This window comes from Rhinolophus sinicus, linkage group LG17, assembly GCF_036562045.2.
Source record: "Rhinolophus sinicus isolate RSC01 linkage group LG17, ASM3656204v1, whole genome shotgun sequence".
Taxonomy (NCBI): Eukaryota; Metazoa; Chordata; class Mammalia; order Chiroptera; family Rhinolophidae; genus Rhinolophus; species Rhinolophus sinicus.
Window position 1 is genome coordinate 46,825 of NC_133766.1, and position 27,425 is coordinate 74,249.

The window sequence follows — 27,425 nt, forward strand, 5'->3', positions numbered from 1 at the left end:
CCACAACTAGACATACGGTCTAATACAGTTGTTGCATCCTTTTTGGAACACAGGGTTTTGTGCATGTGGATGCCGTGAGATGCTACCCAGACTCCCCTTCAGGAAGGAGGGGTGTATCCCCCACGTATTGGCCTCTTTGGGAACTGCCTCCACTGAAGAGAGGCAACTAGGGCAAAGGCTCTCCCCTCCTGAGAGTCACCTAACTGTGTCACATGTGTCACCTCGAAAGAAGTTTCCGTGGGATACTGGGGAGGGCAACAAAACCTGTACGGAGCAGGCTAAGGAGGGAGTGTAAATTGAGGAGATAAAGGCTGTTAGTATAGACAGTTCAATCGAGATTCTGCTGAGAAGAACAACAGAGAAAAGATGAAGTAGCTGGAGGGGTGTTGGATGCAGACAGAATAGGGATTTTGTTTACGTGGAAATGCTTGTATGCGAATGGCAATGAACCAGTAGAGCGGAAAAAGTTAACGCTGTGTGAAGCAGAGGGGATAGCTGCAGTACCAAGTTCCAGAGGACGGAGAAGATGGGATCCAGAGCTCAAGATGAGGGTTACAAGGGAGCAGAGACAACCATGTACCACAAGAGTCAAGTATGTGGTGCAGTGGCGAAGATGGTGGAAACTCAGTCTGATTTCTTCTGTTCTCAGTGGAGTCTGAGGGAAAGTCATAAGCTGAGAATGCAGAGGAAATGGACGTTAGATCTGGAGCGGGGAGAAGTGCAGAAGAAACTGAACACACTAGGGACACGTACATGTTAGGGCTGGTGAACAGTGTTACGTGCCCAACAGAGACTTTGGACATGATTAAAGAGAGGCCAGTCATACAGGTCTGAATGGAAATAACTTCCCCACTGGAAGATAATGAAAGAATTGTTTTGTGTGTGTGTTTTTAATTATTTTTTAAGTTGAGGTATAATTGACCTATAGCATTGTTAGTTTCAGGTGTACAACATAATGATTTGGTATTTGTATACATTGCAAAGTGATAACCATAGTTAAGTCGAGTTAACATCTGTTACCATACGTACTTACAAATTATTTTTTCTTAGGATGAAGACTTTTTTTTTCTTTTTAAGGAGGGTGCGGCTCACAGTGGCCCATGTGGGGATCAAACCGGCGACCTTGGTGTTGTTAGCACCACACTCCAACCAACTGAGCTAATCGGCCACCCCAGGATGAAGACTTTCAAGATCTACTCTCTTAACAACTTTTAAATATGCAATACAGTATGAAAGAACTCTTATTGATGGTTTCTATTTTTAAATCTTTGATCCATTTGAAATTTATTTTGGTATGTGGTATGGGGTATAGAGCCTATCTATCTATCCGCACGCGTTGTTTTCATTACTAAGGATTTAATATATATTTTAATAAATGGTAGGGCTTGCTCCCCTCATCACCATCCTTTTTCTAGCTTTTCTTGGTTCTTCGTTTGCTTTCTTTTTCTAGCTATTCTTAATTTCAAGTAAACTGATACCTTTATGAGGCCAAGTCTTCCTACCCAAGAACCTTTTAAGTCTTTTCTTTTGTGTCTTTTTTTAAGATCTTTTCTCTGTGTTTGAACATTTTCTTCATATAGTCTTGAACTTTCATGGTAAGTTTATTCCAGGTTTGGCAGTGAGGAACCTTCATGGAATCCACGACCGGATTAGGAGTAAAATAGTAAATAACAAAATGCCGTTCAGGTCAGTTAATTGGAGGACTTGCTTGAGGAATAGGATTAGAAAAGAGAAGACTGGTAGAATGGATGAGCTGGAAGGGATTCCCACTGGGAAATACTATCAAGTATAGTTTCTGAGGACTTTCAACTTCCTTCTCTCATTCTCTTTAGAATCTCTTATATTTCTTTAAATTTTAAAAATCTGCTTTCCTATATCCCACTTATTGTGTAACTGTGCTTAGCTCTTCTTTGGTTCATATGAATTTCAGAAGACATGGTCTATTACTCCCACGTAAACACTAACCAAATGAAGCTGGTGCTGTACTAAGAGCAAACAAAACAGACTTTAAGGTGGGAAGCCTCACCAGAGCTAAAGACGGATGTAATGAAAAAAGGATCCATTCAGGAGGAAGCATAACAGTTCTAAATTTGTACAGTCTGATAGCATAGTCTCCAAGTACATAAAATAAAACGGACAAAACTAAAAGCAGAAATAGACAAATCCCAATCACACTGAGAGATTTAAACATACCTTTGTAAGCAGCTGATACAACAGGCAGACAGAAAAATTTTAAAGAGGTAATAGATTTGAACAACATAATAAACTGTAACTAACTGACATACATAAACACTGTACCCCAAGACTGCAGAATACACCCTCTTTTCAAGTGTTCATGAAACATTTATAAAAATTGATCAGACACTTGGCCACAAAGCAACACTCAACAGTTTAAATCATTCAAGTCATACAGCACATGTGTTCTGACCACAGTGGTGATAAAACAGGGCCACAAGGTAAAAATTCATCAAGCTGCACACTTATGACTGACTCTTCTATGAAACATATTTTCCTTTTTAATACGACATCCTTTTCCACTGCCTGTCACAAGCTCCCTTCCATCATGTTTCAAAATATCTATGCTATTTAGCATAGTGTTTATTATTCATTCTTGTAGGCACATCTCCAAAACCACGTTTTATATGGCATGTACTTTACATGTTATCCCAGGAAGCTTTTACACCAATCCAAAGAGATAAGTCTTTTAACTCCCATTTTACAGGTAAGAAAAGGGAGAGTTGGAATAGTTTAAAATAGTAACTTGCAGTGACCACTAAGTAGCACTGAGTCAGAACTGGAACTCGGAACTCTGATTCACGGCCTTCTCTCTTTACATAATATCATGCTACCATTCGTGAGTATCATTCCCAACTTTCGTCCTTTGCATTTTCCTCCCTAAACACCTGAGTAAAACTTCAACATCTGTTGAATACCGCCTATGTGCTGGGTTCTGGTTTAATTGTTGGCCAAAAGTAAATAAAGTGAACAGCTTCTCCCCGTAAAGAGCTCAGCTAGAGGGGCGGAGTCACACAAGTTACAGACAGGTGTGTACCTGCCTCACTGCTCTCCTGTTTCTCCTGTGTCCTTCATGGAATTCAGTATTATCATTTATCTGGTTATTTTTCTCCCTTCTCCTTCATTTTAAAAGCCCTCTGGATGACGACAGCAAGTGTCCTGCCAAACAATTCTTCTAATTCTTGGGGAATTCAGAGTGTTTCATAAGAGACCGGAAGCTTCACAAATGGGGCAAAGGTGAGTCAAAGCCAGGGTCAGGGAGGAGTGGAGTTTACTTGGGCCACGAGAGAAGCCAGCTGATGGAAGATAAGTTTGGAAAGGCAGGGTGACCCTGGGTCCAGACGACAGGTTACATAACAGGGCAGGCACAGGTATATGCTGGGGTGTCTAGGCAACAAGGACCTGCTGTAAGTGATCTGCACTGAGAAGATCAAAGTGTTGCTTCAGGATTGCTCAGCCAGTGATGTTTCAGAAAGGCTTACATTAGAAGATGCTGAAAGTCAGGAGGCTAGTCGAGCTCACAAATAGCTACTGAGAACTCGTGTTTGAGGCACTAGACGTAAGGAAACACGGGCAGTTCCTGCCTTTGCAGAGCTCACAATCGACTGAGAGAGAAACCATGAACATGTCATGTGGGAGCTATGATGACACAGGCACACGGGGAGCAGAGCCTGGGGGTGGGGGTGGGGGCGTCAGGTTTGGTGCTGTGGTTTGGAAAGGAAGACAGAAGGCAGGGATGTCACAGAGCTGGGACACTGGCTCTTAAGCCTCACCTGCTGAAACAGCCAGCTCTGTGGAAACAGAAAGAGCACCTAGGGCCAGGTAATGGGTGGGGGCAGCCTGTCAAGATTATGGACCCAACGATGAGGGAGAAAGAGGAACCTGCTTAGAATAATCAAGCCAGAGAGAGCGGTCAGCTCACTCTACTACCAGGATTGGAACCAAAGGACTGGAACCTCCATCAGCTAAACTGCACAAAGCGCAGCACAGGCTGGCAAGCAGGAAGAAGCTGGGAAACTAGGTTATGGGGACAGAAGATGGCAAATGGTGGCCTAGAAAGTGGCTAAAGATGTAACTGACTGGAGAGGGGCCTGAGAAATTCTGGGGCTTTCAGTGTCTTCTTTAGGATGGGAGTTACACGTGAGCATACCATTGTCAAAGCTCAATGAACTGAACACTTAACAACTGTGCTTTTATTAGAAGTAAATTATGCCTCAACTAAAGAAATGACATAATCAAATTATAATACTTGAGGAGGGAAAAAGGGAAGACTAGAACAGTTAAGACGCAAAGAGGGAAATTAGACCCCAGGAAAATTTCCCAAGCATTCTGAGACGAAAACAGTAACTGACACCTACTATTTATCAGACCCTGGGCTAGCCTCTCACCTTTTTTCACTTTATCTCCAGACCCACGCTGTCCAGCTAAGACAGGAATGTACTGATTAGACAAGAGTGGACGATTGTGTAGACTGTGCAGCGTAGACTGTGAGGGAAAAGATGTACGAGGGCTGGGTACAGTCCAGAAGGCAGAGGAAAAAAGGGAGGGAAGGAGGGAGGGAAGGAAGCAGAAGGAAAAGGAGGTGAGAGAAGTGCAGGAAATGCAGGAAATGTCAGAAGGAATGTCTTCAGAAACTTGAAAAATCAGAAAATTGGGTCCATCTCTGACCCCACTCTCTCTTCCACAAATAAAGGAATAACACTTTTTAAAAAAATCAAACTTAAGAAGTCAGAACTCTGCCATTACAATATTTAAACGGCATGGAAGGATAAGCATCAAACTGTCACAATGCCAGCGGGAAGTTACACGCATACACGTACCGTGTAGTGTTGAATTTTGCCTCAGTAAACATGTGCTTTTTCATTATTTTTACCCAGTTATATTTCGTTCAGCCCAGTGCGGGATCGGAGGACAGTGCTGATGACAGCTGGGACCTGTTTTTGGTGGCACAGCAGAGCCCGCACAGCCTGTGTTTGACACATCTACAGGGATGGCCTCCACCACTACAGCCAACAGCTGGGACTGGGGACCTGGAGGTGTAGAGCGAGGGTAGGCACACTTTCCAGAAAGGACTAGATAGTAAACAGCTCAGGTTTTGAAGGATGCAAAGTCTGTTACAAGTATTCTGCCATGTTGGCACAAAAGCAGCCATAGCCAATATGTAAATGACCGGTGGTGGCCGTGAGGCCAGGGGCCCTAGTGTGCTGCCCTCCGGTCTACAGCAGTGGTTCTTGCTCCTGACACATATTAGAATCACTCGAGGGGCTCACTTGGGGGTGCCCAGGTCTCACCCCTAAGATTCCAAATCTGGATGGGGCCCAATTCTTTTTTTCTGATGTACATCCTGGACTGAAAACAATTGTTGTAGAAGGAGAATTGTAGTCGCAGGAAACTGCTGGGATTTTTTCTTTTGTTTAGTGTGTGTAGGGTGGGGGAGCAGATGAAGCTGGAAGGAGGACTCAGGGGTAAAGTGAGACCTAGATTAAGATCAGAACTATTTTCAACTCACCTGACAAGTTGGATGCTTCCAGGGCTTTGATGAAATGCTCTTTATTTGATGCTTTTGCGTGTACAGGCGTGGCCCAACCCAACAAGTCAGCCTCTTCATCACGTTTATTTCGGTGTCTCTTGGGGGTGGGCTCACAGTCCATAAGCCACCTCCTACCTAACCTCCTTTCTGGAACCATTCTCTATAGGCCCCGGCATAGTTGCGAGCCCTGTGGAGACAGGACCGGGTGAGGGCAGGGCAGGCCGGGCACAGCCAGTCCCCAGTTGCTCCCCACCAGCAGCCACCCTCCCCATACCCTCTGTATCCAAGGCGCTGGGCCAACTGGGTGGCCTGCAAGCCACGCTTGCCTATCTGACAGAAGAAAATGAGATGGTCATCCTCCAGCTTCGGCTTCTCAGCGGAGTACAAAGCCTGGAAAGCAGCGGGCTCCATCTGCAGGGCACTTTCCAACTCAGACGCTGGGAGGAAGAGTCAGAGGACAGAACGGAAAGTCGCAGTTTGGCGGTCTCAGGTTCAGAGGTTTTGCCTGGAAGGACTGGGTCCTGGTGGTCGAATAAATCTCGAGGGGCCCCCAAAGCAACATGGCGGCCACCAACCCCAACCTCACGGGTAGGATGCAGCCCGCCCGCGCTGGGAGTCAGCCAAACCACCTGTGACCTGAAGCCGCTTTTTGAGGAGTGAGGAGAGGCGGGACTCCGTGACGCAGCCTCGGGAGTCGGCGGAGAGAATGGGGGCAGCCCCTCCCCGCCGCCTGTCACCTCTCAGACACCAAGGGCGGCTGTGCTGCCAGGCCCGCCTCCAATCGGCCTCCCCCCAGGAAGCCTGGGGGGAGAGGGATGGCAGAGCCTCTCCGCACCACCCTACGTGAGGCCCCTCAGCTAAGACCCCCTGGGTCCACCACGTGGCGGGCGCCCCCTCCCAATCCCGTACCCGGAATGTTGAGTGCCCCGGGGATGGTCCCGGCGGCCGCTTCCTCCCGAGATCTCACGTCCACGAGCCGCGCCCGCCCGGCAGCCAGGAGCGAGCGGAGTTCCGGGAGCAAGACGGTGGGTGCTGCGGGGGCAGGGGGGGCACGAATGCCTGGAGGGGCTCTGCCGCGGCGCTCCCACCCAGCACGCCGCCCCACAAGGTCGTACCCCCCACCCCGCGGCACCCCAACCGGGAGGGGCAGCTGTGGACCGCAGCCACGCCCCCCACCCCACTACACTCCTCCCGGGGGGGCCCCACGCGCGGGGCAGGACGCGACCCCAGGGCTCCCTCAGGTACCTGCAGCCATGGTGCGCGCCGCGATCGCCAGCTGCAGGAATGCTGCCTGGCCGGCCCACGGGCGCCCGCAGACCGGAACCGGAAGCAAGGCATAGCCTCCCGCACCGGCCCGCAGCTCTGGTTCGCCGTGCCTCTAACACTCGCCAACCAGAGAAATCCTGGCGTTTGTGACGACCCACTGGTCTGGCCCATGTACTAGGACTCGGAGTAACGAGCACAGGAGCAGCACACGGTGGAATCTTGGCCCAACCCTCACTGGTCAAAGCACAATGTGCCCCCTCCATCCTGCCCCAGGGGCCCACAAAAGAAGAGAAAACAGGAGACAACTGTGGCTCTGAATATTTTATCTTTTTTTGAAAAAAAAAAAAAAGGAAAGAAAAGGGAAAAAAGACCCAATCCCCAGGAAGGGGAAGGTCCTTTGAGCCCCGGCCTGCGGCTCTCCCTGGCTCCAGAGGCTACTGCATAGGCCTCCGCTGAGGGCCAGTCTTCTCCTGGGGCAGCAGCCACTGCTCAGCATCTGTTCCCCAGCGTCCTCAGGTGCACCTCTGAGCTCCAGGGTCGGGAGAACCAGTGCAAGTTCCCGATTCCCAGGGTATCCGGAGCAGCACTGCTCAGCAAACCCTCTGCTGGCACTGTGAGCAAGCACTGGGCGACCCCCAACTTCCGAGCGTCCAGTACTCAGCATGGAGCCCGCACACGCACTGTGCGGGAGGGGCCCCGGGGCCCAGGGCTGCGCGGTGGGGCTGGGCGAGGCTGTCAGGACACATCCATGTGTCACACCCCTGCAGGCTGCTGTACCACAGGGCCTCTGGACACGCGCCTCTCAGCTCCCCCAGTCCCGTCCGTGCCAGAAGTGGGCAGTGAAGGAAAGGGGCCCAGGTTAGCCTGCTGCTCCTGGGCTGTCTGCAGTCCTGGGAACAGGGCTGTAGGGCCCACAGCCCTGGATGCCCACAGCTAGTTGCTGTCACTCTTGATGACCACCTCCACCCCGTGGTGCCGCAGCTGGGCTCGCAGCAGCAGGTTCTTGTTTTTCAGATCTTCCACCTGCCGTGAGAAGGAGGCACTAAGGGGCGAGGTAGACGCGTGGCACAGCCAAGTCCCTAACTTCCGCGGATGACCCCCACGGACGGGAAGAAGATGGCAACCAAGCGCAGCGTCCCCAACTGGGCCAGAGGCCGTGGGGCCGCAGGGGCTGCACTGAGGCCTGGACTCTACCTGCTGTCGAAGTACGTCATTATCCAGCTGCAGCTGGTCCAGCCCCTGCAGCTCTTCAGACAACCGGTGGTTACTCTGCCGAAGCTCCTGGATGTAATCGCAGGCTTTGGAGAGAATCCCACCTTTGCTCTGCAAGAAAAAGCCAACAAAATGAGGACTAGGATAAGTCACGTGGCTTGCGTTCCAGAAGCTCGCTCACACTTTGGACCTCGGTGTCCCCTGAGGAGCCTCAGAGAGAGATAAGAAGAAAGCAGTGCCGTGAGTGCCCACTTGCGACCACATCTGGGCACAAGACCAGGAGACAGGATGCGGGCCTCCCGCCCACCCCAGGGTCCCGCCATGACCTGGCCAGACTTGGTGCTCTCCATGGAGCAGTCGGGGATGATCTTCGACAGCTGCACAATCCAGTTATTGATCTTGTCTCGGCGGCGGCGCTCCACTGTGGGGCAAAGTGGGGGACAAGGTGAGCGGCGAGAAGTCCCCCTCAGACATCACTGCTGTCCCCAACCCCAGCACGCCACCCCTACCTTCATTATGCTGAGCCCTGCGTTTCTCATCCCGAGTTGTCCGGGGAGCTTCTGACTTCCTGACAACGGAGCCCAGGGTAGCCAGAGTGATGGAAGGTCAAAAAGTAAGATTGGACTGTGGGGTCAGGAATCGCACAGGATTTGGCAGGGACTAAGACCACTCACGGAACTGAGAAGAGACAGGGTTACTCACGGGGAGTAAGGGTGGGTCCTGGGGGCAATGGAGCGCTGGCCACCTCCTTGCAACACTTCTTGTGGTGACATCATCACAAAGAACTGACCTGTGAGCATGCAGGTGGGTGCCGTAAGGACATGGGGCGAGAAACGTCAGCCAGCTGAGGCCAAGGCCCTGGGACCCGCCTCTGACAAGAGGGAACTTCCTTCTGCTGGAAGGGCAGCCCCAGACCCCCCGCCTGCGCAGGCCTCAGTGATCCTTAGGGGCCATGGGGAGAGGCCCAGCGCCCAGCGGCTGGCCCACAGCCCATGCCAGCCCCTCCAGCCAGCACCTCACAGCATCTTACCAGTGCCGGGAGGGGTCGCCTGTCCCAGCAGTGCCTCGGAGCCCTGGGTAGTGACGACAGCTGCTGTGCTCCCGGATGTTGTCCCTGCCGCCCCATCCCCCACGGCCGTGCTGGGGAAGTAAGTGTAATGCGTCTCAGCAGCTGTGCCCTCTGTGTCAACGCCATCATCACTGGTGAATGCACCCTGGATCACCGCCTGCAAGGGGAGCAAGAGAACTGAGTCCAGTGACGGTTAGATTCTCCCCCAGGAACTGCTCTGCAGCTACCCAGAGGGAGAGGCATCCAGACAGGCACAGGCAGCTCTGGGGGCCTCGGGCCCCCCCCACTGTTTCCTTTCTTCATTTCACTCTTCAGAGAGCCAGTTCCCTCCCCCAACCACACCCCTGTACCTGGGTCATAGATTGAGTGGCAGGGTATCCACTGATGGCACCAGTCCCCTCAGTCTGGCCATCCAGCTGCCCCTCGGACACCTGGATCACCCTGTACATCACCTAGAAGCAGGGAGGGGAAGAGAGGATGAGAGTGTACGTGCTAAGGCTCCCGGGGCCCCTCACAGAGCTTCTCGTAGATAGAATACGAGCCCTTCAGGGACACAGACCCAGCCTCTCCCCTTCCTGCACCCACACAGAGGTTTCAGCGTAGCCCTACCCCGTACCAATCTCTACTGCAAATGTAGTGCCCCACCCCCACCCCCTAAATAGCCCACAGCTTCACCTCATCCTCCAAGCCAGGTCTCCCCTGACAGGTTCAACGACCTCCCTCAATCCCAACCCCCAGGAACACCTGCAGCCACCTGGCCCCCTCCCTTACCTGGCCCCCATTCTCAGTTCGGAAGACGTACTTGACGTTGGGGTCAGGGAAAGTGGCGGCTGACTGGATGCTGGCAATAGCCACACTGGTTGGGTCTTCCCCAGTTGCCACTGCACCTGAATTACAAGAGCACAGGAGGTAGCCCATGGGAGAGAGAGTGGCCATGATGGGCTCTTGATCCCAACTCACTTCTGTTTCTACCACTCACCTTCCTGGATCTGCACTGTCCCCTCTTCCGTTTCAGCTGTTTTCTGCTGCCTGTTTGTGGAGGGACATGGGGAGAATCAGGGGAGGAGTGACTGTAAAGCTCACTGGCCCAGTAACATGTGGCTCCCAAGCTCACTGGCATTCCCCACAGAGCGAGGTTAGGTTAGAATCTACTGAGTGTTCCCTGCGTATGGAAGCCGAGCTAAGCACTGAACAGGCACATCCTATTCAGTACCATGAGTGGCGCTGGTAACACTACTTTCGTTTTATGGAAGGGAAGGCCAGCCACAGAGCTAGTAAGTGATGGAGCTGTGACCTGAACCCAGGCCTGCCTGGCTCCAGAGCCAGTGCTCTGAGCCATTCTGCATTCTCTAGGCCTCCCGTCCCCCATCCCAGACCCTACCTCTTCTTCACTCACCCCTTCATCTCTCTGTGAGGGGGCACATCCGAGGAACTGGTCCTTCTTTGGAAGTCTTTGTATCTCCTGACTCACAGGCCTGAGTGCTAAGTCCTGGTAGAAATCAGGTAGTTTGCAGTGACTCTAGGAAACTGAGCAGCCTTCCCCCCAACCCCACCCCACCCGCCCATATCTAGAACTTAGGCTCCATGAAGACACAGCCAAGAACAGGGCACAATCAGCTTCCTTCATTCTGATGCTGGGGAAGGGGCTACAGTGACTGAAAAAGCAACTGTATAAACAGTGAACCAAGAAATGTCTGTTCTCAAACCTAGGAAGGGAAAACTTGAACCCCATTGCCGTTGGAAAACCCTCCGGAATTATAAATGCCACACTTGGCCCTCGGGCCCCATTCCAGTGACAGGGCTCTTGTTTTGGGGTGTGCAGATTTATATCAGTTATTATTGGTTAAAGATTCAAAAGCCCAAGTGTATCCTCTTCAAGCCCAAGTGTATCCTCTTCAAGCCCCATCTATTTTATTCACCGAGCCTAAGAACAACAGAGTTGCTACAATGTTGCCATGACAACTCCAAATCAATGGAGCCTCAGCAAGAAGGGAGAAAACTCCAGGCCAGGGTTGGAAAAGACAAGGGACAATGAATGAGGGAGGAATCCATCCACAAAGTGCCTTCCTTAGGACCCTGACACCCAGCCAGGGGGCAGGAAAAACAAAGGGTTGAGCAGACAGATGCCTCCAGAAAGAAACAGCTACATGGTACAAACCAATAAAATAAATCCCACATGAAAGGGTAACTTTTGTGTAAATTCTCTACCCATTCAGTCCCCCAAACCTTTCCTATCCAAGGAAAATCTTCAGCGGATGACCCTTTGAAAGCCCGAATCCAAGGAAAGTGTTAACCAAACAGAAAAAAAAGAATTGGGAACTGAAAGTGAAACTGTCCGGAGGAAGTACCGCTGCAAGAAGCCCCCAGTCCCCAAGGGGAAGTGGCGCCGGCTTTGGGGACCACCTGCTTCTCCGTCCTGGAACCTGCGGGGACAGTGCCCCTCCAGGCTCGCGGCGCTGACTGCAGGAGGAGGCAGTGAACGAGCGCGGGGCGCGGGAGGCGTCGCCAGCGCCCACAGCTGTCAGCCAGGGACAGCCGCCGAGGACAGCCGCCGGCTCAGGCTGCGCATTCACATCCTCGCGGGACGTGCGGAAGCATCTCCTGAGCACGAGGGCACGCGACACGGAGAGCAGGAAGGGACGCTGTGCCGTGCACGCTCGGGCGACGAGGGCCCAGCGAGAGCCCTGCTCGGTCCGGACACAAAGGGGCAACAGTCCCGTCGCGACAGCAGCCGGCGCGCAGACCTCGCCGGGGAGCGCGGCGGCGTCTCCCGCAGGCTCGCCGGCCACAGGCGCGCGCCCCGGCCCCGGCCCCGCCGAGCCGGCCGAGAGGGCGCCGCGCTCGGCCGGGCGCGCAGGGCGGGACGCGCGGGGCGGGCGCGAGTCGGCCCACAAAGCGGGTGGGAGATAAAGAGCCTGGCACGGCCCCTCCCTCAAAACAAAGGCTTCCCCAGGCGTCCCCGGACGTGAAACACGGAAACAGAGCCACGGCCGCCCGGTCTGGCCGGCCCACCCAGCCTCCAGCCTCCCGCGGGCCCCGCACTCACGGGCCAAGGCCGCCTCAGCCGCCGGTTCTCCCCGACAGAGCAGCCCCTGTCCCGACTCCGGCAGCTCCATGGACCGCTGCGCATGCGCGACCCCGGCGCGCGGCCATGCGGCTGAGGGGCGGAAGTGCCGCTGAGGGGCGGAAGTGCCCGGTGGGCCCGCCCAGCCGGGAGCCGCCCACTTCCCCTCGCGGCGCCTTGAGGGTTGCGGGGTGCGCCGCACGGGGGCGTGGCTGGGGCCGAGGGGCGGAGACTTCCCGGGAACCCGGAAGGATGACGAGAGGCCGGCGCTTTCGGCGGCGGCAGGGGGGAGACGCCTGGCTGTGCTCCGCTCTTCCAGCTGGACGCGGCCGTGTCGTTCAGTTCCGGGAGAGGGCGTGAGGCCCGCAGAGGTGTGGGCACGGGCGTGGCCGCCGCGCCGTCCTTACCGAGGGCGTCCGGGCGGCCAAGGGGGAGTCGGGGCACGACGTGCAGCGTTTCCTGCTGGAGGCTAGGACGTGGCTGGGCGCGCTCAGGCCTGACCGCTGCTTCGTGGCGGCGTCAGAGCCGCGCACACAAACACCCCCGCCCCCGGGCTCCCAGCTTTTGAGGCTCGAGCCTGTGACGGGGACCTCGCTTCCCGTCCTCGCCGGTCAGCACCCGCCCTCCCCCCGTCGGGGTCGGAGGAGCGCGGCGTGACGGGCCGAGCGGAGCCGGACTCCAGGGGTCCCAGCCACGTCTGCCACGCGTCACCGCCCACACCGCTGGCAGGCCTTTGGGCTCCATTAGCGTTAGTTTCCTCGACCAAAATGCAGAGGCCATTCCCCGCCCGACAGCTTCGTACGGCCGAGGGCAGAGACTCCGTGCGCCCCGGAGACCCAGCCTTCATGGCGCGTGGTGGACATTATGTCAACGTAGGTTTCTCTTCCCATCTCCTGACCGCCAAGAGCCCAGCTCTGGTTTCTAGCCGCAGGTCTCCATGGCAACTGAGGAAGAGCTCACGAACAACAGGACGACCACAATTGGCCAAACGTATGCAATTAGCATACCTATCACACAAGACTTGCATAAGAATAATGAAATCCCACTGTTTACATGTAAAAATACAACTTTTATTCTGAAACGTCACCCCTTCCTTAGAATGGGACTGGAGGCCCCGGCCCGCCTGGAGAAGCAATTCCAGTGCCTAGGGGATACCCTTCCCCTTCCCTGGAATAGGAGGAAATGACTCCAAAGGCAAAACGAGACGCCAGACAGGCCTCTTCCTTCAGGTGACAGAGGCAGGGGTGGAGGAGATAGAAAGGGAGCCAGTCCCTCCAGCAAACACCGAGGTCTTCAAAGAGCCTGCTGAACGTGTCACTCCTACTCAGGGACTAAGAGGGCCAGCAGGGATACAGGGGTCCAAGGACAGAACAAGCTGAGCAATCCTCCAAGTGTTTGTGTGTGAAAGGCTCAGAGCCGGCCCTGTTCCCCACCCCCACGCTGGGGGCTTCCATGGAGAGAAGTTCACGGCCTCAGAGGAGGCAGAAACTTGGCCGGAGTTCCCCCTTCAGTCTTCACTTTGACAGGCCTCTGAAGTGTTCTGCCTGCTCTTTCTTCCCTCTGGCCAGTGACCTCACTCCCTAGGAACAGGACCTTTTCTTGGGGAATCTCCTGAGGAATAAGCGCTTTGTGTCTGAGCCAAGTTCAGGCAAACCAACCGAGGCAGTGCCTCCCACAGGCAGAGAGACGCTAGAGGGCCGGAACCCATAGAGGTGGGCTCCACAGCTGCTCAGGCTGCAGAAGTCACAGCTGGTCAGGGACCCAGAGATTCAGGGCAACTCCTGTCCCCTTTGCCCAGTGCTCTGGCCTGTTACAGTCCCTCGCCTTTCTCAGGGTTGGCGTGTGTCTCAAATGCATATGTTCGACGCTGTGGGGGCAGAAGGGGGTGAGGGGGCTGGGCTTCTCTGGGGGGCAGGCTAAGCCGACTCCGGGGTCCAGACCCTTCTGTGCCTACAGATGGGAGCTCCAAGAAGCTAAGGGGCCGAGGGGAATGGGCAGGGGTCACGCTACAGGGGGAGGTTCTGGGGAGGAGGCTGTAGTCCTCTCCCCCAGTACAGGTCTGGGTCCGCCGAACTCCCTGGGCCTCAGTCCTCTGGCGGTCTCGGGCCAGGGCCACAGCAGCATCAAAGGAAAGACTGCCCCCATTCCTCCAGGAGGTGCGGGAGGCTCTGGACCCCCAAGCCCTCTCCCCAGGAGTCCCATCGAGCCGGCCAGGCCTCGGGCATGGGTTTGCAGGAGCCACGTGGATCTTACTACACATCGCACTGGGCATCTTGGCAAACTGTGGCTTAGGGGGCACCACTGGCACGGAGCGCACCTGTTGGACCTGAACCATGGTGGCAGCCAGGCGCATGCTCACACCACCGGCTGGGCCCAGGAGAGAGGGCCACAGGCTGCAACCCTCCTCCGGACTGGGCTGCCCCTCAGGCTCCATGTCCTCCAGCCGAGGTGGCTGTGGGGGTGCCCGCTCCATCTCAGAGGGCTGGGCGTTGCCCTCTTTGGCACCGTCAACCTCCAGGGACTCTCCACAAGGCCCTTCAAAGAGGAAGTCGTCTTCTAAATGTCCTCCAGCCGTCCGGTCTCCCTCCGCCTCTCCATCTCCACTCTCCCGTTCCTTGCTGACCTGCCCCGCTCCTCCTTCAGCTGATTCTTCTGCACTTGTGCTGTCTTCACCATCTCCTTTGTCTTCTCTTGCCCCTTGGTCCCCATTCTCCCTGTGTCCTTTGACTTCATCCTCGTCCTCTCTGCCTCCCTCAGCCTCCTGTTTGTGTCCAGCTCCCTGGCTCTCATCAGCAGCTCTGTCCTCCGGGGCCTCGAGCTCTGGGTCCCTTCCAGCTTCTACCTGGGTTCCCTCTCCTTCCTCAGACCCTTCCTCTCGCTCAGTCTTCCTTTCCTCCTGGTGTTTCCCCTGCTCCCCTCCTGTGTCCTCCGCACCCTTAGCTTCCTCCGTACTCGCCTCCCCCTGCTGACCTTTGGGCTCCTCGCCCATGGCCTCCCTGCCTTTCCCGCTTGAACTGACCATCATCTCCTGGCTTCCCCCAGACCCTCCTCCGTCCTCACCTGCCTCTGCAGCCTCTAGCTCCCTCTCTGGGCTCCCCTCAGCCTCCTCCCTGATGTCCCACCTGCTGCCAGGCTCAGCCTCCTCGTCGTCCCCAACTGCCCCCTGTGCCTGCCGCCCCTCAGCCTGCCCTGGCGCCTCCTGAGTCCTGCACCCTGCGGCCTCGGCCTCCGGACTGCCGGGACCCTCCCAGGCCAGGGTTTTGGCCCCCAGAAGGGGACTTAGGTCATCGTAGGCACTCAGAAAGACTTCCTCCCCATTTTCCTCCTCTGCTTCAGGTCCGGGGCCAGCAGAGTCCAGGGGACAGCAGCTGGGAGCGAGGACAAACTGTGCCTCATCCAGAGACAGGTCATCCAGGGGCGGCTCCACAGAGAACTCCTCCACCTGCGGGCATAGCGCTGTCTGAGGACCAGCTGGTCCTGCCTCCCCCAGCTTACCACCCGCAAGCCCGGCCCAGCTCCTCCTCACCTGCGGCCCAGCTCCCAGGAGCTCCTCCAGGTAGTTCATCCCAGGCTCGTCCTCCCCGGGGGAGAAGGCTGCTGCTGCAGTTGCTGCCTGGGCTGCTGCTGCGTCCTCCGCCCCCGCCCACTCAGGCTCTGAGCTGCTTGAGTCCTCGAGGAAGGAGAAGGAATCCTGCACCTCCTGAGACAGGCAGGCGTCCAGGCCCGCGGCCATGTCCTCTGGGTCTGAGCCAGCCAGGGGGCTCGGGCAGGGACTGGCCTCTGACTTCTCGTCTGTCGGAGAAAAGGTAGTCCCAGGAGTACAAAGGCCAAAGCCCTTGCTAGCACTGCTGCAGCGCGGGCCCAGCACTGGGACTTTCGGCTCACAGCTGCCGTTACTGGGCTCCCACCAGGTGCCAGGCACCATCTATGCATTTTGCAATATGCTGTCCTACCTTCCACACAAAACCACCCTATCGGGACATTTATCTTCATTATATATATGAGGGAACTGAGACTCTGAGAGAGTAAACACTTTGTCCCAGGTCACACAACAAGTAGCACAGACGAAACTTGAACCCACACGACCCAACTCCACGGCCCACGGCCTTACCCACTGCCCTGTGTGCCCCAGCACTTGTCACCACTGACTCTTGAGGAAGTGGAGTCAGAGCAAAGGTCAGACCACAGCTCTGCCACCTCCCACCTAAATTAGTAACGAATTGCTTAACCCAAGTCTCAGGTAGGTCCTGCTGCTGTAACAGGATAGCACCCGTGTCACGGATTATGCGAAAACGAAATAAGCTACACCTGCAAAGCCCTTAGCTCAGCACTTGGTGTGTGATAAGCCCTTGATAAATGTCACCTGTTAGAGTTAATGTGCTGACTGTTATTCCCATGACAGTGCACGTCCCCACCTTGGACGCGATGACCCCTGACACAGACCCCACCCTTGGGTAGATGACCGGTCCCCTCTCTGTGGGTTTCACACCAGTTCAGACATAATATCATTGGATCCCCCAGCCTTGAACCAGGGAGCCAGCTGAAGTTACCCACCCAAAGCCCGTGGCCTGCGGCTTCTGATGTCCCCAACGTCCCAGCTCCGCCTGGAGTTCTAGTCCCCTCTCCCAGTGCTGGGCGGCCCCTGGATCCTCACCTGGGGGCCCAGGGCCAAGGCCGGGGCCGGGGCCGGGGCCAGAGGCAGGGCTTGGCCGGGGCTGCAGAGCAGGGCACTCCAGGCCACGGGTGAGCCTGGCCAAGGCGACGTTGGAGATGATGTTTGGGGGCATGCTGAGGATGGAGCTGATGTGCAGCGGGAGGTTGACGTTGTAGGGGTCTGAGATGTGGACGCCAGCACAGCGCTCCGCACGGCTGCCGCCCCCAGCACGGATCGCTGACCGACCCGCTCGCGGCGTGCCGGGCTCAGAGTTGCTGTTGCCCGGGGCCTCTGCGTCAGGCTCTGGCTCACCATCTGCTGCCTCCACAGACTCACTCTCCAAGCTCTCAGGCAGCAGCGGGCTTGGCCGGGGGCTGCTGGCTCCCACCAGCCCCTCTGGCTCTGCGGAGGGGCAGAGGTGGGCAACAGCTTCAGCTGCAAGGGACCTGCACACATCAGTGATGCTCCCAGCTCCCTTGGCCACTCCAGCAAACACTCCACAGCCAGCAGGTCCAAGGTCACCCTGCCTGCACATACCTAGGACCCCTTTCCCTGCCTGAAGACAGTCACAGGCTGTTATGCTCACACCACTCTGTCTCTGCTTGTGCTTGTACCACCCATAGAGGGGCAATGAAGTCACCACTGTTAACTCAGCACCTGGCTTGGTGGCTGGTATATAATAGACGCTCATTACATAGTTTTTAAGTTAGTGAGCACACGTGGCCACATGTACACACACACACACACAAATTCACAGTGATCTTATTAATAATACTGTGATTCCCTTACAGACACACTCACAGACATGCTCCCACACAGTTGCTCACAGGCCCGTGCTGTTAATAACACAGCACGTGCACACATGGGTATATGTGCACACACGCACGCAGACACATGGGAATGCACACCTATACTCACCATCACCGGCCGCAGCCATAGCACTCAGTGAGTCCATGCTCTTGGCTGGCCGCAGCGTCCCCTTATCAGATTTGTCATCTGCAAGGCAAGGACAGCATAGAGGCAGGGCCTGGCCCCCCAACCCGCGCTGCAGCTCTCCCGTACCTCCCCAGACTTACCCCTGTCCTCAGCCCCCCGCGGAAGTTTACGCTTGGTCTCATGGCCAGAGCGACCCAGATTGAAGATCGATCTCCATTTCCGGACCTTCAAAGACCCTTTCCTCCTGGAGGGGATGGAGAAATCACTGGGGTTGGCACCTGGCAGTCAGCGTGGGGCAGGAGGGTCCAGGAAGGAGGCCTTACTTGTGTTCGGCAATCTCAATGATAGTGTGGTAGGGCCGTATCTGTGGGGGCCCGTCCCCAGCCTGCAGGACGCTTGGCAGCTGGTAGGGCAGGGACCTGGGCATAAGGTCCTCAGGGCTGCCCGACGCCCGGGCCCCTGGAAGGGACCGCCATCCGCTATCCATCTCACCACCTCGGAAAAGAAGAGGGATTGACCGGCCAAGAACAGAGACAAGACAGGGCTGCAGGCACCCAGCTCATCTACCTGCCCACTCACCCACTACCACGCTACGGATATGCCCGGAGGGCCCTGTCTGGCCCCTCAAGAGGGAGTGAGCTTTCCAGGACAAACGGCCAGGAGATCCCAATGACACTGGCCTGGTGGGCTGGCATGACAATGATCAGTCAGCAGCTTGAGACCCAGGACAGCGATTAAGAGTCAAGCTATGCCCAGGTCGAGAGCAGCCTGCTCCAGTCCTGACTGCACCACTGTCTCTCCAGGCCCTCGCCCTGGAGAGGTGGCTGTAAGCACCACCTCCCTGCAAGGCTCGGTTTCCTCATCTGCAAAACGGGCAGACTGAACTAGACCCCTTTTGATGCTTCCTGTGGCTCTGACTCAACTCCCAGACAGAAGTGCTGATATGGCCGGAAGGACACTCACTCAAGAGGGCAGCACCCCCAAAGAGCTGCTTCACGTGCGTGAGGATGAACTCGACCACGATGGACTGCACACGCACCTCCATGAAGGCCGCCGTCCCATTGAAGCCTGAAGCCTCTATATCCTTAGACCTGTGGAGACATGGACTTATTCTCCCACAGCCCCACCTCACTGCCTTCCCTGAATTCTCCCTGCACGTACTTTGCACCCTTTCCCCTGCTTGCCCTTAGCGCCATCTCCTTCTCTTAAACCATATGCACGAGTCAAGTCTCAAATGCCACTTCCTCCAGGAAGCCTTCTTGGACATCCTCGTCTCAATTAATTTCTACCGTCCCGTACACCCACAGTGCTTTGTTTATAATGAATATCGGGATTTCTCACAATCTGCCTTGCACCATAAAGAATGATATGCAGGCCAGTTCTCCAACAGACTGCAAGACATTTGCCCAATACACACTTGATGAGGACCTGTCCTGTTCAAGTCCCTGAGCTCAGTGACACTGTGAGGATACTCAAAGGGCTGCCCGTAGGGACTTTGCCCACGCTCAGAGCGTGTTATGGGGTGAGTGCCACCCCACTCAGGGTGACCCTGTGCCTCCCCGTTTCTCACCGGGCTCTGTGAGTCCCCCTCTGCCCTCATTGCATCCACACAGCCACAGCCCTCCCAGAGCCGTCCCCACACAGTGCCCACCTCAGCAGGTTGGGAGCCCACACGATGGCCAGGTTGCGTGCGTGCATGTTGGTCTGAGCGCTGAATGAGGCCATGTGCACCAGGTGACGCATGAGGAACTCCAGGGTCCTGCGGAGAGGGGCACCACGGGCCAGGGGGGTCACACAGGGCCACACAAGGCAGGCGTGGGGCTGGGACCTGGGAGCTGGCGCCGGGAGGAGCATGCGCCTGGGCTGTGTGGGGGCGTCAGGGTGGGGTGGGGGGCCACACACACCTGTAGTTTGGAACGGGGAGTTCCCGAAGCACCTCTAGGATCTTGACCAAGCGCTCGGGCTCCAGCTGCACTGCCACAGCCTCCTGGTTAGGGAGGGTTCCAGAAGCCGGAGTCAGTGCCGCAGCACTGGCCCTGCTTACTGCCTGGAGCTCTGAGCGACTCCCTGCCCCGGAGGAAACAACACACGCTGGCAGCAGACAGCTCCGATCTGGGGCACACAGACCTGCCGCTGAATCTGGGCTCTACCACTTAAAAGCTCTTGTGGCCCTGAGCAACTCACTGCTACCCTGTGGCGTAGTCCTCTGTGGGTGGCTCTCTGGCACTGGACTGTAGCCATGCCCCCCACACACACACACACCGTGGGTGCCCCTAGGCGTGGCTATTCCAAGGTACGCTGGGAGGCCACGCCCACCCAGGTTAGCCGCGTGGGCCACCGGCTGCCACAGTGGTCAGAGCTCCAAATATTGTCATGCTCAATAAAGTGCAACTCGTTTTAAACTTTCATTCTGGACGGCATTTTTGTCACGTTTTCTTACAGATGGTCAACATACAAGCAGTTCATGGAGAGTTCCAAAAAGGGTTCTCATTCCCTTAAAAGTAGGGGCCCCCCAGTGTCACCCCTGCATGTGGTCGGGGACCTCGGTCCAGGTGACTTCCAAGGGCCTTGCAGCTCTGACCCCCTGGTCCCTACTCCTCCCCCAAGTGTCACCCCTGCATGTGGTCCACAGGCCTTAGGGAAAGGATGAAGGGGAGGGGTGGGGAGGGCACAGGTAGGGGAGAGAAGATTCAGGGGAGGAGTCTTCCCCAGGGATGAGTCCCTGTCACTCAGGATCACTGGGACTCTGCGTGGCACTGGACACACCTGGGATGTCAGCCCCAGGGCAGCCACCCAGACGCTGACTCACAGCGAATTTGTCGTAGAGCCGGTAGGTGAGCAGGGGATCGGGCAGCTCCCTGAAGTAGGCCTTGCACAGGGAGGACACACAGTGGATGTCCTGCAGGTACACGTCCCGCCGCAGGTCTGGCTTCCGCTCAGCCTCGAACTCCTGCCTAGGGAAGTGCACACACTCAGGGGGGGTGGGCGTGTGTGTCGCGTACAGAGCGGAGGTGAGGACACACGTGCATGTCCACGGGGACGCTCGTCAGGGCTGTAGCTGCAGGTGTGAGTTGCGATGTGGGGTCTGTAGGGGTCAGTGGGAGTGGGGGATGAGCCTAAATGTGTCCTGGGCACCTGTAAGATGGGTGGGTGCGTGTAACTCTCAGAAGGACACATAAGTGTAAATCTTCGTAACCTTGCTTTAGGCAACGGTTGACATGAAAAGCACAAGTAACAAAAGAGAAAATAAATCAAACATCAAAATCACAAGCTGTTGTGTGTCAAAGACCACTGTCAGGAAGGTGAGGCCTGCCCACGGAGTGGAAGAAAGTATGTGGGACTCACAGATTTGATAACTGCCTAATATCCAGCATATTAAAAAAACTCTTAACAGTTCAAAAGAGACAAATGACCCAATTTAAAAATGGACAAAGGATTCGAATAGACATTTCTCCAAAGAAGACATACAAATGGCCAAAAAGCTCACAAGAAGATGCCCATATTTCCCTAGCTACTAGGGAAATGCAAGGATAGATAAACTGTCACTTCACACCCACTGGGGTTGCTATAATAAAAAAAGACACAGAGTGACAAGTGTTGGCAGGGATGTGGAGAAAGTGGAACCCTCAGACACTGATGGTGGGAATGTAAAATGAGGAAACTGCTATGGGAAAAGTGTGGCAGTTCTTTTACGAGTGCAGCATAGAGTTTCCATATGACCCAGCAATATTACCCACTCCTGTGCAAATACTCAGAAGATGAAAGCACAAGTCAACACAAACACTTGCACGTGGACGTATTCATAACACCAAAAGGTGGAAACAAGCCAGAGAGCCATTAACTGATGAATGGATAAACTAAACGTGCTGAAACTGTAAAACAGGGTACCACTCGGCCATGAAAAGAAATGAAGCATTGGTACACATGACAACATGCACGAACCTTGAAAACATACTAAGTGAAAAAGCCAAATACAGAAGGTCACAGATGTCTGGTTGCACTTGTGTGAAATGTCCAGGAAAATCCACAGAGACAAGTTGGCCAGTGGTGCCAGGGGTTGGGGGGGAGAATGCGGAGTGACTGCTGATGGGGAGGGGGTTTCTTTCCAGGGTGATGAAATGTCCTGGAATTAGATCGTGGTGATAGATGCGTACCTGTGAACATACTAAAAGGCACGAATTGTACATTTTGTAATGGTGAATTTTATGGTTTGAGGATTATATCTGAACTTTTTAAAAAGCTGGGTGGTGTATGTGGGCGTGGAGAGGCGTGTGTGTGTGTGTTTGTGTGTGTGTGTGTGTATGTGTGTGTGTGTGCAGGGCGCTGGCGGGCCTGGGGCGCATGGCCCCCCTTTTCCGGGAGCCCTTCCCTGAGACAGTCCGCAGCACCTTTGTCCCTCCCCACCCCCTACCCCCGCCCCCCAGCTCGTGGCTACCTGGCGACAGCCCTGCCTGCACTGCCTGACTCACCGGAGCTTCTGGATGTTGGAGGAGACCCCTGAGAGGCGGTAGATGCCGTCCACCACTCCGTGCTCCTCCACAAAGTCTGCACAGCTCCTTAGCACCTGGGGCACTGGGGACACACGGGGCAGAGGAAGAGAAGTCAGAGGTCTGGGGGTCAGAGATAGCAGGGGCCTGCAGGACGGAAGCATCAGAAAAGGGGGTTTGGGGACACTGAGGGCAGAGCCCACCCAAGAGAGGCTTGTCCGATTCTCAAGGGGCATCGGCTCCAACCTGCCAACCCCACAGCCTCTGCCTATGGGGTCTGCAGCCTCAGCATATGCCCCCCCACCCCCACCCTGTGAGGGGCTCACTGCCACGCAGACTCTCCCTTCCTGTTAGAATGCTCTGCCCTGTCGAGCTGAAACTCATCTCGCTGTGATTCCTAGCTGCTACTCTGGAATCTTTGCAGGGGCAGCAATCTGGTTGAAAGGGGACTGACTCAAGGTGAGGACCTGGTGCTGACAGTGCATTTCCAGAGCGTTCTACATAAGGTAAAGGGACAGGAGTTGTCCCACCCACAGTGGAGCAGGGCTGAGGGGAGCGCTGTGAGACACCCCCTCTGGGAAGCAAGTTAATGGGCGTTAGTTCTGTCCTAGGAAGGTACACAGAACAGTGACAAACCTTCACTGAGGTCGATTCGGGAGAGAAGCGTCTGTGTGCCTAGCACTGTGCATTACGTACCTAGTAGTGCCCATTTTGTAGACAGGAAAACTGAGGATCAAAAGTCTGAGGGACCAGTGTCACCCAGTTAGAGCCAGGAAACAATTCCTAGAGCTCGAAAAGCAGATTATGAGTCCCAACCCTGGGCCCCTCCTCTGTCGCTAGACTGTAGCCTCCCTGAGGACAGAATCTACGCATGGCCCATCTAGGTGGTCCCGGTGTCATCTGACATGGTGTCTCCTATGGGGTAACCCTCAAAACCATGTATGGAACCCCATCCCCACAAGGCCACACAGCTATTTCCAAGGCATGTCCCTGCTTTCCATCTTTTGTCTTGCACACACCCTGCTCCACCCCAAGCTTCACTGCTTATCTTCCAGATACAGAATAAAATATAAACTCCTCAGCGTGATATAGAAGACCCTTCACAAATCAAGTCCAAGCTGCGCTCCCGCTGCAGCCCCAACCAATTCCCCAACAGATCGCCCCATCCAGCCCTTGGCGAGTCCATGAACAAGCCTCAGGACCACCACTCCTGTTACTCGCCCCTCGCCTGGACTTGTCCTCCGCTCTGCCTGCGGGTGTGGGGGCTGCTGCAGACCTTCGTTGACATCTGTGTCAAAGTACTCACTGCCCTTTGTTATGATTGGTTTCTTTTGTGTCTATGCCTTTGGACAAATAGTAACACCCTCCGCAGCAACCAGCACAGTGCGCCGCAGAGCCTGTGCTCAATAAATGGTTACTAAATGACTCAGTGAATTAACCAATCAACTCTGAGGACTGGCGACATCACTGGAGATTTAATAGAGAATATTGCCTAAGATGAAACATTGAGTCGTCCTATTAACTGACACTCACCAGAGTCATCCTTCTCAGGCGTCAGTGTCAGAAAAAGCGGTGTTTCTCCTAAGCCACCTGCTTTGCTTTGCTTTTGGGCTTTATGAGGCTCCCACCCGATTGGGGTTACCTCTACTGGCATTGCCAGGAAGCTCAGAGCCCACGGCCAGAACCCGCTGAGACGCATTTCTGGGTCCTGATCTTACCCTTCCTCCTGTTCTCCTGTCAACTCAGTTCCTTCCGTCCTTTACTCTTTTTGTAAAGGTTTGTGGTTTGGAAGTCATCCATCCCAATTTCTTTGTGGAATTAAGATAGAAACACAGAATGGAGGAAATAATTCATCCATCAACCACTACTTTATCTGCCTCGTATGACCTTGTGTCCACACCCTAACCCTCCTGCACTCCAGAGCCAAGACTTGGATAAGACAAGGATGGCTCCGAGGGTACGCAAGTGAAGGGAGCATTCAGTCTTGGGCCTGCACAAGCCCACTGTGCACACACACACCCTTGAGCACCTCCTTACCAGAGGCACCTCACCTAGGGCAGGTGCACAACCTGAGGGGACAGCTGCCTTGGATTGGGCACCCCAGCTTAGTCCTGGCCCTGCAGGTCACCATCTGCCCCTTCCAGACCTGTGCCCTTTGCAAGGGCCCTCCTGACCTGAGCACCCTGCCCCGAAGGCAGAGATGGGGTGGGCCTTCCTTGTTGAAGCTGCTCTCCTGTCATGGGCGCTTAATGCTACACCAACTCTTGGCCACCACGTGACTCATAAACAGTCTGCTGTCCCCTAAACCCTAGGTCCTTTTCACATGGATCGCAAGCCAGCCAGCTGGATCTTCCCCACCCTGTCCTTCTGTTGATTTTGAACCTCCAGAGAAGACTAAAGAAGGCATTCGAGCGGAGCCACTGAGGACATGGGTCAAGGAAATGGAGAAGGGATAACAGGGTCAGATGGCAGGGGAGTCAAGAAGCTAGCGATCAGAGAGTTGGGGTCAGAAATACAAGTTAGAGACAGGGTTGGGGTGGCAGAGTCAAAGGGATAGAGACATCAAGGAAATTGGGGCAGGTCAGGGGAGAGGCCTGAAGCTCAGGGACCTGGAGAATCAGAACTCTGAACAAGGTGTTACAAAGAGATAAAGATTCGGGAAAGGAAGAACTCAATAGTGTGGGGCCTGTGGGGGGTGGGGAAGGACGAGAGCAGGGAGCTGCTGGGACAAAGAGCTGGGAGAAGACGCTGAGATGGAGCCAGGGTGTGAGGATGGGGGACCAACATAATCAGAGGGAAAATGAACGAGAGACAGATGTCCAGGCCAGGACTTTCATTTCTGCTGGGCCTCGGGATAGAGAAGCCGTCACCAGCTTTCCCTGTCCTTCCACTTTCCACCTGTCAGTGCCAGGAGGGGCTGGGGGGGGGGGGCGCGGGCGGAGGGGAGAGGAGCTGCCCTGGGCCCCAGCGTGGCCGTTACCAAACCCCTGGGCTCAGGTGCGGTTCTGGGAGGGCAGCAGGTGCTCCTTCCCCAGGATGCACTGTGGTCAGGGCCAGGCCACCAGATGTCTATCCCTGGCAGAGAACAGGGCCCTGACGCGCAGGGGTGCAGACAGAGGCCAGGAAGGGTCAAGGAGCGGGTCTGTGCTGGATGTGGGCTCAGTGTTTCAACATGAGCTTGGAGGGCGGGCCATGGGGAAGGGCAGCGCCCAGGAACAGGCTGCACTGGGTTTGCAGAGAACTGGGAAGAGAACATCAGCCCCAGTGAAGCCATGTGCCCTTGGCCGGGAGTCTTCACTGTCAAGGGGAGGCCCCTGTGAAGGGTCGCCCTGCGCCCTGCACGGGGCGGCTGGGCTTTGCCCTTTGAGAAGCACCAGGCACCAAGGAGCTGCGTCAGCCATTCAACACTCTTCCTTGGGGCCTGGGTTTTCCCTTAACCGAGGCCAGTAGGGATGGGGGCCTCTGGGTGGGGAGAAAAGGGGAAGAAGGTGTCTGGGGATACAGGGCGGGGCTACGAGCAGGAAGTGAGCCGGGAACCACCATCACCCGCTCCACTGCAGGCCACAGCACAGAGCAGAGCAGAGGACAAAGAGGAAATGACAGATTGGGGTGGGGTGGGGGTGGGGGAAGAGCGGGCCCTTTTCTGGGAGGAGATCGGTGTGCCCAAGACAAGCTGGGCCGGGCCAGGATACCTGCGTTCAATTTCAATTCAAGTCAAGAAATGTTTTTGAGTGGCAACTTACTCCAGGCCAAGCACAGAGTGGAGGGAGTAAGCCTGGACTCTGGGCCCTGGTCCTCCTGAGTGCCAAGCCCTCCAAGCCCCCCGGGAGGAAGCTGGGCCAGCTCCACAGACAGTCCCCGCACCACCCTCCTTTGCTCTCCCCACCCCATCTTCAAACCAGGCCTCAAGCCACCTCTCACTCTGCTGGTGCCCCCACTTCAGCAGTCTCCCCCCTTGTCCTGCACTTTGAACCAGCTTCTCCTTTGTGCGGGGACACAGGAGAATCGTGGAGAGTAGGGAAGGACTGTCCCCACTCCTCACCCTCATCTGTGGTGGCAGAGGGCTCGAGCCCCTTAACCTGGTCCCTGGGCACTCTCCTCCGACCATGGTGCCAGCCTCAGACCCCCGGGGCCCTTCTGTCTCATCCCATTCACCCCAAGGACCATGGGTTGGCCCTTCTGCCAGCCATGTCCTGACCCCGTGCCCTCAGCCTCCCTCTGCTCCCCAGTGGTCCTCCCTCTGATTCTCCTACTTGTTCCGGGTTCCTAGTCTCTCCATCCTCACCCGCTTGGCCTCCCTGTGCCCTCCCAGGCAGTCACAGGGGAGCGGCCCTGCCTTCTTCACCGAGCACATTTCCTGCCTTGGCTGCTGGCTGGCAACCCCAAGCTACTGCCCCTTCTCCATGGGCACCCGGAGGTGCTCGTGTCCTCAGACTCGATGGGGGGCTGGAGAAGCTCCACCCCTCCCGCGCGCAGCTCTGAGGGGCCCCTTACCCTCCTGGCCTGAGTGCTGCAGGTGCTCCTGGAGGTCACACCCAAACACCCGTTCCTTCGAGCTGCCCTTCTTCTTTCCTTTCTGCCGAGACTTCATGGCTGGAGCCCCAGGGCTCTGGCCCAGCTGCCTCTGTCCCCCAGGACCTTTGCCCTCTACCAGTCCCCCATGGGATCCCAAGCCAGCCTCTGGGCTTGGCCCGGCCCCAGGGGCAGGGCTCCCAACTAGGGGTAGAGGGTGGCCTGGCAACGGGTAGCAGCTCCTGCCTCTGGGGCCCTAGCCGCACGGAAGTGGCTGTGGAAGAGGAAGCTGCCAGGACCCCGGCAAGAAGCTGCGTCTCGTGGCCGACCTGGCACTCGCCCTTCTGGCCCCGCAGCCCTGGGGGTGCAGGAAGCTGTGCAGCTCCTCAACCCGCTTCCTGTTAGAGCATCTTTGCAACCACACAGGCTAAGGGGGGGGACGGGGACGGGCAACTGACATTCAGATCCTCACCCACGCCTGGGACTTCCCTCACTGGCTGAGGGGAGGTGATGTCAGAGCTTTGGGGGGTGCTGGTGCCCGGGGCCGCAGCAGGTGACTGACCCTCGGAGACCAGAATTCTGGTGTTCAAGGTGGAGACCCAGGGCTGGCCCGAAAGTGAAGCAGCACAGGGCTGCCCCCACAGGCCTGTCACCTGTGGAGTGACAGGAGTCCACAGAGC

General features: G+C 56.0%; 4 protein-coding genes and 1 long non-coding RNA gene across 10 annotated transcripts in view; 1 reads left to right on the plus strand and 4 right to left on the minus strand.

The window, feature by feature from the left end:
• F11R (F11 receptor) overlaps positions 1-5,666 on the minus strand; it is a 28,030-nt gene extending 22,364 nt beyond the window's left edge. Inside the window, 1 exon segment of the mRNA XM_074322257.1 lies at positions 5,525-5,666. Within this exon segment, the coding sequence (XP_074178358.1) occupies positions 5,525-5,666 (142 nt within the window).
• Positions 939-5,391, plus strand: LOC141569354 (uncharacterized). The gene is made up of 3 exons (XR_012492896.1): positions 939-1,227; positions 3,149-3,252; positions 4,893-5,391. It is a non-coding gene; the product is annotated as an uncharacterized LOC141569354 (long non-coding RNA).
• TSTD1 (thiosulfate sulfurtransferase like domain containing 1) lies at positions 5,550-6,930 on the minus strand. 2 transcript variants are annotated; one of them, XM_019713002.2, is made up of 4 exons: positions 6,791-6,930; positions 6,455-6,577; positions 5,820-5,982; positions 5,550-5,732 (listed from the first exon to the last, which is right to left on the minus strand). In XM_019713002.2, exons 1-4 carry the CDS (start codon positions 6,798-6,800, stop codon positions 5,681-5,683), a joined length of 348 nt encoding a protein of 115 aa, XP_019568561.2. In that variant the 5' UTR covers positions 6,801-6,930; the 3' UTR covers positions 5,550-5,680. The 2 variants fall into 2 exon arrangements, with proteins under 2 accessions (XP_019568561.2, XP_019568562.2); XM_019713003.2 differs by lacking the exon at positions 6,455-6,577 and having other exon boundaries at positions 6,791-6,883.
• Positions 6,931-7,117: 187 nt separating this feature from the next.
• Positions 7,118-12,293, minus strand: USF1 (upstream transcription factor 1). 4 transcript variants are annotated; one of them, XM_019713001.2, is made up of 11 exons: positions 12,139-12,293; positions 10,489-10,581; positions 10,072-10,121; positions 9,895-9,979; positions 9,443-9,544; positions 9,054-9,249; positions 8,726-8,813; positions 8,533-8,591; positions 8,350-8,444; positions 8,006-8,134; positions 7,118-7,834 (listed from the first exon to the last, which is right to left on the minus strand). In XM_019713001.2, exons 5-11 carry the CDS (start codon positions 9,539-9,541, stop codon positions 7,745-7,747), a joined length of 756 nt encoding a protein of 251 aa, XP_019568560.1. In that variant the 5' UTR covers positions 9,542-9,544; positions 9,895-9,979; positions 10,072-10,121; positions 10,489-10,581; positions 12,139-12,293; the 3' UTR covers positions 7,118-7,744. The 4 variants fall into 4 exon arrangements, with proteins under 4 accessions (XP_019568560.1, XP_019568557.1, XP_074178357.1 ...); XM_019712998.2 differs by having other exon boundaries at positions 9,864-9,979; XM_074322256.1 differs by lacking the exon at positions 12,139-12,293 and adding an exon at positions 11,496-12,033 and having other exon boundaries at positions 9,864-9,979.
• Positions 12,294-13,204: 911 nt separating this feature from the next.
• ARHGAP30 (Rho GTPase activating protein 30) lies at positions 13,205-27,150 on the minus strand. Of its 2 annotated transcripts, XM_019712995.2 has the most exons (12): positions 26,728-27,150; positions 22,216-22,318; positions 20,556-20,700; positions 19,651-19,733; positions 19,398-19,505; positions 18,710-18,837; positions 18,070-18,241; positions 17,887-17,990; positions 17,729-17,806; positions 16,811-17,212; positions 15,683-15,948; positions 13,205-15,598 (listed from the first exon to the last, which is right to left on the minus strand). In XM_019712995.2, exons 1-12 carry the CDS (start codon positions 26,822-26,824, stop codon positions 13,967-13,969), a joined length of 3,318 nt encoding a protein of 1,105 aa, XP_019568554.2. In that variant the 5' UTR covers positions 26,825-27,150; the 3' UTR covers positions 13,205-13,966. The 2 variants fall into 2 exon arrangements, with proteins under 2 accessions (XP_019568554.2, XP_074178356.1); XM_074322255.1 differs by lacking the exon at positions 26,728-27,150 and having other exon boundaries at positions 20,556-20,696.
• Between the last annotated feature and the right edge of the window lie 275 nt (positions 27,151-27,425).

What these genes read in the sequence shown, in the direction of transcription:
- TSTD1 (XM_019713002.2), bottom strand. An exon ending in CGGGGCACTCAACATTCCGG is followed by an intron (nt 5,983 to 6,454) that starts GTACGGGATTGG and finishes TCTTCCTCCCAG; the next exon opens with CGTCTGAGTTGGAAAGTGCC. An exon ending in CAGCGCCTTGGATACAGAGG is followed by an intron (nt 5,733 to 5,819) that starts GTATGGGGAGGG and finishes CTGTCTCCACAG; the next exon opens with GGCTCGCAACTATGCCGGGG.
- USF1 (XM_019712998.2), bottom strand. An exon ending in AGGACCCACCCTTACTCCCC is followed by an intron (nt 8,592 to 8,725) that starts GTGAGTAACCCT and finishes CTCCGTTGTCAG; the next exon opens with GAAGTCAGAAGCTCCCCGGA. An exon ending in ATGACGTACTTCGACAGCAG is followed by an intron (nt 7,835 to 8,005) that starts GTAGAGTCCAGG and finishes TTCTCACGGCAG; the next exon opens with GTGGAAGATCTGAAAAACAA.
- ARHGAP30 (XM_019712995.2), bottom strand. Translation starts at nt 26,824, where the DNA reads ATGAAGTCTCGGCAGAAAGGAAAGAAGAAGGGCAGCTCGAAGGAACGG. An exon ending in GGCTCTACGACAAATTCGCT is followed by an intron (nt 19,734 to 20,555) that starts GTGAGTCAGCGT and finishes CTCCCTAACCAG; the next exon opens with GAGGCTGTGGCAGTGCAGCT. An exon ending in CTCCCCGTTCCAAACTACAG is followed by an intron (nt 19,506 to 19,650) that starts GTGTGTGTGGCC and finishes CCCTCTCCGCAG; the next exon opens with GACCCTGGAGTTCCTCATGC.